The 9,331-nt window shown below is 43.4% G+C and overlaps 1 protein-coding gene across 2 annotated transcripts in view; it reads right to left on the bottom strand.

The window, feature by feature from the left end:
• Positions 1-1,779: 1,779 nt before the first annotated feature.
• The window catches only part of LOC147116895 (uncharacterized), a 231,763-nt gene continuing 224,211 nt past the window's right edge, over positions 1,780-9,331 (bottom strand). For both annotated transcript variants that reach the window (XM_085987334.1, XM_085987335.1), the window contains 2 exons: positions 6,249-6,311; positions 1,780-2,107 (listed from right to left, as the gene is read on the bottom strand). In XM_085987334.1, the coding sequence (XP_085843460.1) occupies positions 2,100-2,107; positions 6,249-6,311 (71 nt within the window). In that variant the 3' untranslated portion in view covers positions 1,780-2,099. The remainder of the gene's footprint in view (positions 2,108-6,248; positions 6,312-9,331) is intronic.

Below are 9,331 nucleotides of genomic sequence, written 5' to 3'. Positions count from 1 at the left end.
TAGATAGAGAGAAACTGTTCCCATTGCAAGAAGGGTCAAGAACCAGAGGACACAGATTTAAGGTGATTGGCAGAAGAACCAAAGGCGACTTGAGGAAAAAAAAAATTTATGCAGTGAGTGGTTATGATCTGGAATGCACTGCCTGAAAGGGTGGTGGAGGCAGATTCAATTGTGGCTTTCGAAAGGGACTTGGATAAGTATCTGAAGGAAAACAATTTGCAGGGCTATGGGGAAAGGGCGGGGGAGTGGAACTAGCTGAAGTGCTCTTGCAGAGAGTCGGCACGGGCTCGACGGGCCAAATGGTCTCCTTCTGTGCTGTAACTATTCTGATTCTATGCTTTTCGCACATGAATGAGTTGACCTTGGATGAGCCAGTCCAGAGTTTTGGGTTCAGCTAATTACCCTGGCCCTGATATCCACGATACTGATCTTGGTGACTGTGACAAGATTGGACCTGCCAGTGACCTGCAATACTGCCTCCCGCCAGAGTTTGTGGGGTTATTGGGAAGGAACCTCATTTGTATGGGGCAGGTGCATCTTTGGCTCCTGCCTGTCCCATACACCTGGAAGCTTGGACCGCAATCTGCCTGCTTCTTAACGACTGACTTAGTTTGTTTTGAACATGGAAATCAGTTCAATAATAGCATCTGCTGGCACTGAGGCTAATAATGTTATTTCATGGCGCAAACATAGGAACAGCTAGATGAAAAAAGACCATGGGGGAGAAATTGGGTGGAGCCGCAAACGAGGCGCCAAGCTCGCCTGGGCGCCGGATTTAGCGCAGCTTTTGGAGCATTAGTGACCGCCGGAAATTCAGCTTGAGCGCCCCAAGAGGGACACAGGGCGAGGCTCAAGGCGCTCCGCGTCCCTCTTAGGGCGCTGAAACTGAATATCACAACGCAACATGCCACAGCGCCACACGCAGCGGCACGGCGCGCTGCGGTACTGCAGGCCTTCCTCCCATTCTTAAGGGGGAGGGGCCTGCACCAGCGCGATCGGAGACCGTGAGTGCCAGCAAAACAGCCCGGCACCGAGGAGAAGTGCCGGGCTCTCAGAAAACAGCTGGCAATGCCGCGGGGGGCGATCAGGAGGCCGGGGACGGAGGTGCTGGCAGGCGGCCGCCGAAAAAAACGGCCGCCCCGCACCTCCACCTTAATTTGCGCCACTGCTGCCACAGGTAGGCCCCGTGAACCGGGCGTGATTAGCGAGCAGCGCTACAGAGGCGGTCACTGCCAAATATCGCGATCGGGGCGCTGCGCACACCAATGACGTCATTGGTGGCGGCGCAGCGCAACAGGCCAACGCCACCATTAGCGCCCCGCTAAATATCGCGGGAGGCGCGGCCAGTGGCGCTAAAGCCACTGAGTGCCCTCTTTAGGCGCTAACTGGTGGCGCAGCCCACCGAATTTCTAGGCCCAAATGTCTATCTAGTTCACCTTGATAATCCTGTTAGTTGCATGATACTATGATAATGGAATTATTGACTAATCATAACAATCAATCTCTATCAATTAGTCTACAATCGACCCAGACGTGAGGCGAGGAAAACCCCTCCAGTGGTGGAAAGCTTTGGGAACCATAGGTCCAAGGCAGGGTACACTTACCACATGTTATGTCTCAGGTTACATCACCAAATTTGCCAGGCATCAAGAGGAAAATCAGACTGTCAGGCATTCTATTACTTGTCCAGACTGAAAAGGCTCAGTGTTATTAAGTCAACTGGGGCATTCGTTCTGATGAAGATAACTGCTCACAATAAATCAGAAAGACATAAACAAGGACAATTTATTGTCTCTCATCGTTTTATTGAGTGAATTAGGACAGTCAGTAGCTCTCTTCTTCTGTACGATGACCTTTCCTCAATGCAGTGACCTCAATGAATAAATGTTGGTTTCCTGTAATTAACTGAGAAAGTTCATTTAAAAAATGAACAAGACCTTCAGTGAGACGGATGACAGACTTCTTTGAACATTCTCTGCGGGTAGTTTGAATTGTTCGATGCCACTACCATTATTTCACACCCACTTCAAATGTTCCTTAACAAATGCCATTGGAATTGGAGAATTGGATGGATGGATGAATCGTTGAATCGGTACTTTCTAATAACCTGGAACAATAATGGCAGTGTTTCCGTGAGACAAATGTTCCCCATATTACAAATCTAGACACTGGAGCTCTAACATTCCTGGGGCCAGGGAGGATGGAAATGAGGCACAACTTAGGGGTGCAACGCGAAGATGCTGGGTTTCCATCTCACATAAGAACCTCCACATTTTCAGTCTGAGAGGGGTAGGCACTTCTTAGGCAGGGGCCAGGCGTAGGTTCCACCATCAGCCACTGCGGCTCAGTAAAACAGACCTTTGCAATGCTCAAGCAGTGTTCAGGGACCCATTATAATATACGCAAAGGGAATTGCCAGTAGTGTGCTCAGTACTGGACGATATCTAACAGGTACCTCACCATAAAATCTGCTGATGAGGAACAGCTACAAGCCATTGAGAGCCAGCAAAATCATACACAATCTAGCAGCAGCAACTGAGTAGCCAGTGCAGGAAGACAGACTGTTACGTCAGGCAATCACAGATACACATTTGCCAGGTAAAGAGGAATTTCACCTCCCTTTGGAGTCATTTGCCAGCGCGAACTGGCATCTTGGCAGCGGTCAAACTATGACATTTTTAAAACAGAACCCAAATCTTTTCAAATTCAAGCCTTCTGTCTTTCTGAAACTCATGTCCTCAGCTCGTTTCTTTAATGCTTTACACACCAATGACCCAACATTTGGACCACTTTGAGACAGTGCTATTAAACAGAGAACGCAATTAAAATATTACACATCAGAGAAAAATACATAACCACTCAGAGTACTGGAAGATGCTAAACAAGTCATTATTTCATGACAAAAATTGTTAACAGATTCAATTGAACAGGTAGAAAATTATGTTGTTGACTATCTCCTCCCTCAAGTTTGCAGCCAAAAATTCTTAACTTTAAGTAGTTTATGTAGCCAGAATTCTGGTCCTTATAACATCCCTTCACTTTAAAATGATAAAGCAATGAGATAGGGTAGATATAGAAGATATTTTAGGGGGCATAATCTAAAATTAGAGCTAGGCCACTCTGGAGTGAAATTGGGAAGCAATTTTTCATGTGAAATTGTAGTGGAAATCTTAAATCCTCTTCCCTAATAGTCTGTGAATATTGGAACATTTTGGAGCTTTCAAGACTCAGATCAATACATTTTTGTTCAGTAAAGTTATCAAGGGATATGGAATTTAGGCAGGTAAATGGAGTTGAGGTATAGATCAGCCATGATCTCATTGAATAACGGAGCAGGCTCGAGGAGCTGAATGGCCTACTCTTGTTCCTATATTCCTATAAATGTTGGTCAGGACACGAGGGAGAGCTCCCCTGACCTCTTTGAAATAGTGCCTGGGCATCTTTTACATCCACCTGAGAGGGCAAATGGAGCCTCGGTTTCACGTCTCATCTAAAAGATGGCACCTCTGACAGTGCAGTACTCCCTCAGTACTGCACTGAAGTGTCAGCCTAGATTATATGCTCCAATCCCTGGAGAGGGACTTGAGCTCACAACCTTCTGATACAGTGGCTACCACTGAGCCAAGGCTGACACTGCTTTAGGGGGCTACAAGGAACATCTGAAAAATCACCTGACCCAATATGGGGTCAGACTTCTTTCAGGGGTGCTTGGGGCACGGGACATAGCCCTGCAAAATTACTCCTGTTTACCTCCATTTTCCACCTGAGAAACAGCCGGGACGAGGTCTAATTTCTTCCCAGGTGTATATTGAAAGATAACTCAAGGGGGGCATCTTTATTATTTTGAACGATAGCAATGTTTGTCAATTACTATAAAATATATTATTTTGCACTGAGTACATGTTGATTTATATGTTCTTTGTTTCATAACTCATTAGTTTATTGCTTGAGTCTCAGTCTGATAGAGGGTATAATCAATCTGTGTACCAAGGATGAGGAATATCAACGAGTGACATGTGGTACATTCACTATGGACCATGGACCTTTCTATCTGTTACCTAGATATTGAACAGGTAATTGAAGGGGAGCAGGTCCAGTACCAGGTGATGCTGAGTAAAATATGAGTAAACCCTACAATGTAATGGCCACCCAGAATCCATATGGTTTGCTTCAATTATTCTCCGTAGGTAAAGATTTAAACGTTGACCCAGATCAGGTGGGAACATAACCTCCTTCCAAAGACAAGATAAGAAGTAATCAGTATACAAGACCACCCATGTCCTCCCACCACCTGGTCATCATTTAAAAAACACAAGTATTTATAGTTCCCATAAATAGATGTATAAGAGGCATCTTTGGCCCAAAGGTAACCTCTTCATCTCCACGTAGTTGGCTCATTGAGCCAGATCACTCTCCTCAAATTGGTATAAAGTGCAAAAAGAGCAGCCTGGGTTGACCAATTGTCCATTTTCCTCTCATGTGGAATAACCGAGCTTTTGCTTATTAATTATCCTAATGAGTTGCCCATGGTTTGGAAACCTCTTGGAGTAAGAATTCCTTTTTGCTCTGTATAACAAAATCATGAACCTGCTTATAAAGAACAAGTTTATTGAGCTTACTGTAGATGATTGCATCAACAGCATGGTCTTGACAGAAACCTGGCTGAGGGGTGATGACACCTTCCCTCTAAATGAAGCCCCCCCGCCTGGCTATACCTTCCACCACTTGCCCTGCCCAAACCGGCTCTTAGCACCAAATCACACCTTGGTCTGTCCAACTACTCCTCTGGCAACTTCTCCTCCTTTGAGAATTTCACCTTGTTCCACCCCTCTCGCCTCTCATTTAAAATCTTCATTCTCTACTGCCCATCCACGGAGATATCTTCACTGCTTTCCTCCCTCAGACTCTGCACCGAGCAACCTCTCATCTTCAGTGATTTGAACATCCAACTCAACCCTCAACTCATCATGCTCTTTCTCTCCTCTGAGTTCGCTGCCATCCTATCTTCCCTTAATCTCTCCCTCCATATAAACTCCCCTACACATATTCACTGCCACCCCCTTGACCTTACCATCTTGTGTGGCCTCGCTACTCCCATCATGTCAATCACAAATAAGGCCATTTCTGCTCAATTCCTTGTATCGCTCTCCACTCACATCCCCCTTCCCCCTACCAACCCTACTTCGTCCAAGTCTGTCCCTGGAAAAACTTTCTCCTAATTCACTTACAACTGCACTTTCAAAGTCCCAACTGTCTAGTCTTTGGCCCTCCATTCACCATGACATTTCTGCAGCTACCGATCTGCTCAACCATACCCTCACCTCCACCTTTTATGCCCCAGTCCCCAGTAAAACCATTATTCTCTCTCACCCTGGTCATTCCGCCTGGTATGGCCCTCATCTCTGCTCTCTTCTCCCTCAGCTTCTTTTCTCTACTGCAAACACTCTTCTTAAACCCCTGCTCTCTGCCTCCTCCACCCTCACCTCCAACAACAAGTGCAAGGAGCTCATAACTTCTTTGTCACTATGATTGAGACCAGCAGCCTCTGCCACTTCCCTCCCTTCCCCTATCCCACCGGGCCAAATTTTCTTCCATTCTCCCAACACCCCAGTGCTTACTGATCTACATTGGCTCTCGGTTAAGCAAAGCCTCGATTTTCAAATTCTCATCCTTGTTTTCAAATCCCTCCATCACCTCGCCCTTGCCTATCTCTGTAACCTCCTCCAGCCCTACAACCCTCCGAGAGATCTCTGCGCTCCTCCAATTCTGGCCTCTTGCTCATCCCTGATTTTAATTTCTCCACCATTGGCGGCCGTGCCTTCAGCTGCTGAGGCCCAAAACGCTGGAATTCCCTCCCTAAACCTCTCCACCTCGCTACCTCTCTGTCAGCTTTATCAAGACGCTCCTTAAAACCTACCTCTTTGATCAAGCTTTTGGTCATCTGCCTTAATATCCCATAATGTGGTTCGGTGTCAAATTTTGTTTGATATCACTCCTGTGAAGCACCTTGGGCGTTATACTATGTTAAAGGTGCTATATAAATGGAAGTTGTTATTGTTATGATTTTGAATCCTCGTGCATAGAGGAAATCTGCTCAGTTAAGAGTTATTTGCAGAGATGAAACTGACTTCTACAAGCACTGGCTGAACAATATCCTGGACAATTACGTTACCCTTAAACTATTACAAATTTAAAAAAAGAACCCAAATATCTTTCAGATTAAAGAATGCTTTCTTTCTAGAACGTACGTCTGCGAGTTTCTTCTTCGTTCCTCCAGGGGATAGTAAAAGCGACACTAGGTTTAACTGGTGCTGCCATTAAATAGAGAACAAAATTAGGCCGAGTACATCAAGGAAAACATCTGACTACTGACAATTTACAAATTATCAATTACATACAATGCTGAAGTTATTATTTAATGAGAAGGGCTGCTTATGCATTCCATTAAAGCTATTTGTAGATTGCACTTATGGAGATTATAGATTGCGCTGATGGAGATTGTAGATTGCACTGATGGAGGTTATAGATTGTGTTGATGGAGATTTCAGATTACACTGATGGAAATTATAGATTGCGCTGATGGAGATTATAGATTGCGCTGATGGAGATTATAGATTGCGCTGATGGAGATTATAGATTGTGCCGATGGAGATTATAGATTGCGCTGATGGGGATTATAGATTGCGCTGATGGAGATTATAGATTGCACTGATGGAGATTATAGATTGTACTGATGGAGATTATAGATTGCGTAGAAGGAGATTATAGATTGCGCTGATGGAGATTATAGATTGCACTGATGGAGATTATAGATTGCACTGATGGAGATTATAGATTGCGTAGAAGGAGATTATAGATTGCACTGATGGAGATTATAGATTGCACTGATGGAGATTATAGATTGCACTGATGGAGATAATAGATTGCGCCGATGGAGATTATAGATTGCGCCGATGGAGATTATAGATTGCACTGATGGAGATTATAGATTGCACTGATGGAGATTATAGATTGTGCTGATGGAGATTATAGATTGTACTGATGGAGATTATAGGTTGCACTGATGGAGATAATAGATTGCGCCGATGGAGATTATAGATTGCGCTGATGGAGATTATAGATTGTGCTGATGGAGATTATAGATTGCGTAGAAGGAGATTATAGATTGCGCTGATGGAGATTATAGATTGTGCTGATGGAGATTACAGATTGCGCTGATGGAGATTATAGATTGCGCCGATGGAGATTATAGATTGCGTAGAAGGAGATTATAGATTGCGCTGATGGAGATTATCGATTGTGCTGATGGAGATTACAGATTGCGCTGATGGAGATTATAGATTGCGCTGATGGAGATTATAGATTGCGCTGATGGAGATTATAGATTGTGCTGATGGATATTACAGATTGCGCTAATGCAGGTTATAGATTGCACTGATGGAGATTATAGATTGCGTAGAAGGAGATTATAGATTGCGCTGATGGAGATTATAGATTGCACTGATGGAGATTATAGATTGTACTGATGGAAATTATAGATTGCGTAGAAGGAGATTATAGATTGCGCTGATGGAGATTATAGATTGCACTGATGGAGATTATAGATTGCACTGATGGAGATTATAGATTGCGTAGAAGGAGATTATAGATTGCGCTGATGGAGATTATAGATTGCACTGATGGAGATTATAGATTGTACTGATGGAGATTATAGATTGCGCTGATGGAGATTATAGATTGTACTGATGGAGATTATAGATTGTACTGATGGAGATTATAGATTGCGCTGATGGAGATTATAGATTGCGCTGATGGAGATTATAGATTGCGCTGATGGAGATGACAGAGTGCGCTGATGGAGATTATAGATTGCGCTGATGGAGATTATAGATTGCATTGATGGAGATTATAGATTGCGCTGATGGAGATTATAGATTGCGCTGATGGCGATTATAGTTTGCACAGATGGAGATTGCAGATTATGCTGATGGAAATAATAGATTGCGCTGATGGAGATTACAGATTCCGCTGATGAAGATTATAGATTGCACTGATGGAGATTATAGATCGTGCTGATGGAGATTATAGATTGTACTGATGGAGATTATAGATTGTGCTGATGGAGATTATAGATTGCATTGATGAAGATTATAGATTGCGCTGATGGAGATTATAGATTGCACCGATGGAGATTATAGATTGCGCTGATGGAGATTATAGATTGCGCTGATGGAGATTATAGATTGCGCTGATGGAGATTATAGATTGCGCTGATGGAGATTATAGATTGCGCTGATGGAGATTATAGATTGCGCTGATGGAGATTATAGATTGCGCCGATGGAGATTATAGATTGCGCTGATTGGGGATTATAGATTGCGCTGATGGAGATTATAGATTGTGCCGATGGAGATTATAGATTGCGCTGATGGAGATTATAGATTGCGCTGATGGAGATTATAGATTGCACTGATGGAGATTATAGATTGCACTGATGGAGATTATAGATTGCACAGATGGAGATTATAGATTGCACTGATGGAGATTATAGATTGTACTGATGGAGATTATAGATTGCACTGATGGAGATAATAGATTGCGCCGATGGAGATTATAGATTGCGCCGATGGAGATTATAGATTGTGCTGATGGAGATTATAGATTGTACTGATGGAGATTATAGATTGCACTGATGGAGATTATAGATTGTGCTGATGGAGATTATAGATTGTACTGATGGAGATTATAGATTGCACTGATGGAGATTATAGATTGCACTGATGGAGATTATAGATTGTACTGATGGAGATTATAGATTGCACTGATGGAGATTATAGATTGCACTGATGGAGATAATAGATTGCGCCGATGGAGATTATAGATTGCGTAGAAGGAGATTATAGATTGCGCTGATGGAGATTATAGATTGTGCTGATGGAGATTACAGATTGCGCTGATGGAGATTATAGATTGCGCTGATGGAGATTATCGATTGTGCTGATGGAGATTACAGATTGCGCTGATGGAGATTATAGATTGCGCTGATGGAGATTATAGATTGTGCTGATGGATATTACAGATTGCGCTAATGCAGGTTATAGATTGCACTGATGGAGATTATAGATTGCGTAGAAGGAGATTATAGATTGCACTGATGGAGATTATAGATTGCACTGATGGAGATTATAGATTGTACTGATGGAGATTATAGATTGCGTAGAAGGAAATTATAGATTGCGCTGATGGAGATTATAGATTGCACTGATGGAGATTATAGATTGCACTGATGGAGATTATAGATTGCACTGATGGAGATTATAGATTGCGTAGA

This window comes from Somniosus microcephalus, chromosome 5 (genome assembly GCF_052327205.1).
Source record: "Somniosus microcephalus isolate GS21.2 chromosome 5, FLI_Smic_1.0, whole genome shotgun sequence".
In the NCBI taxonomy this organism is placed as follows: domain Eukaryota; kingdom Metazoa; phylum Chordata; class Chondrichthyes; order Squaliformes; family Somniosidae; genus Somniosus; species Somniosus microcephalus.
The sequence above is the reverse complement of the archived record's forward strand: the minus strand, read 5'-3'. Positions and strand labels throughout refer to the sequence as shown.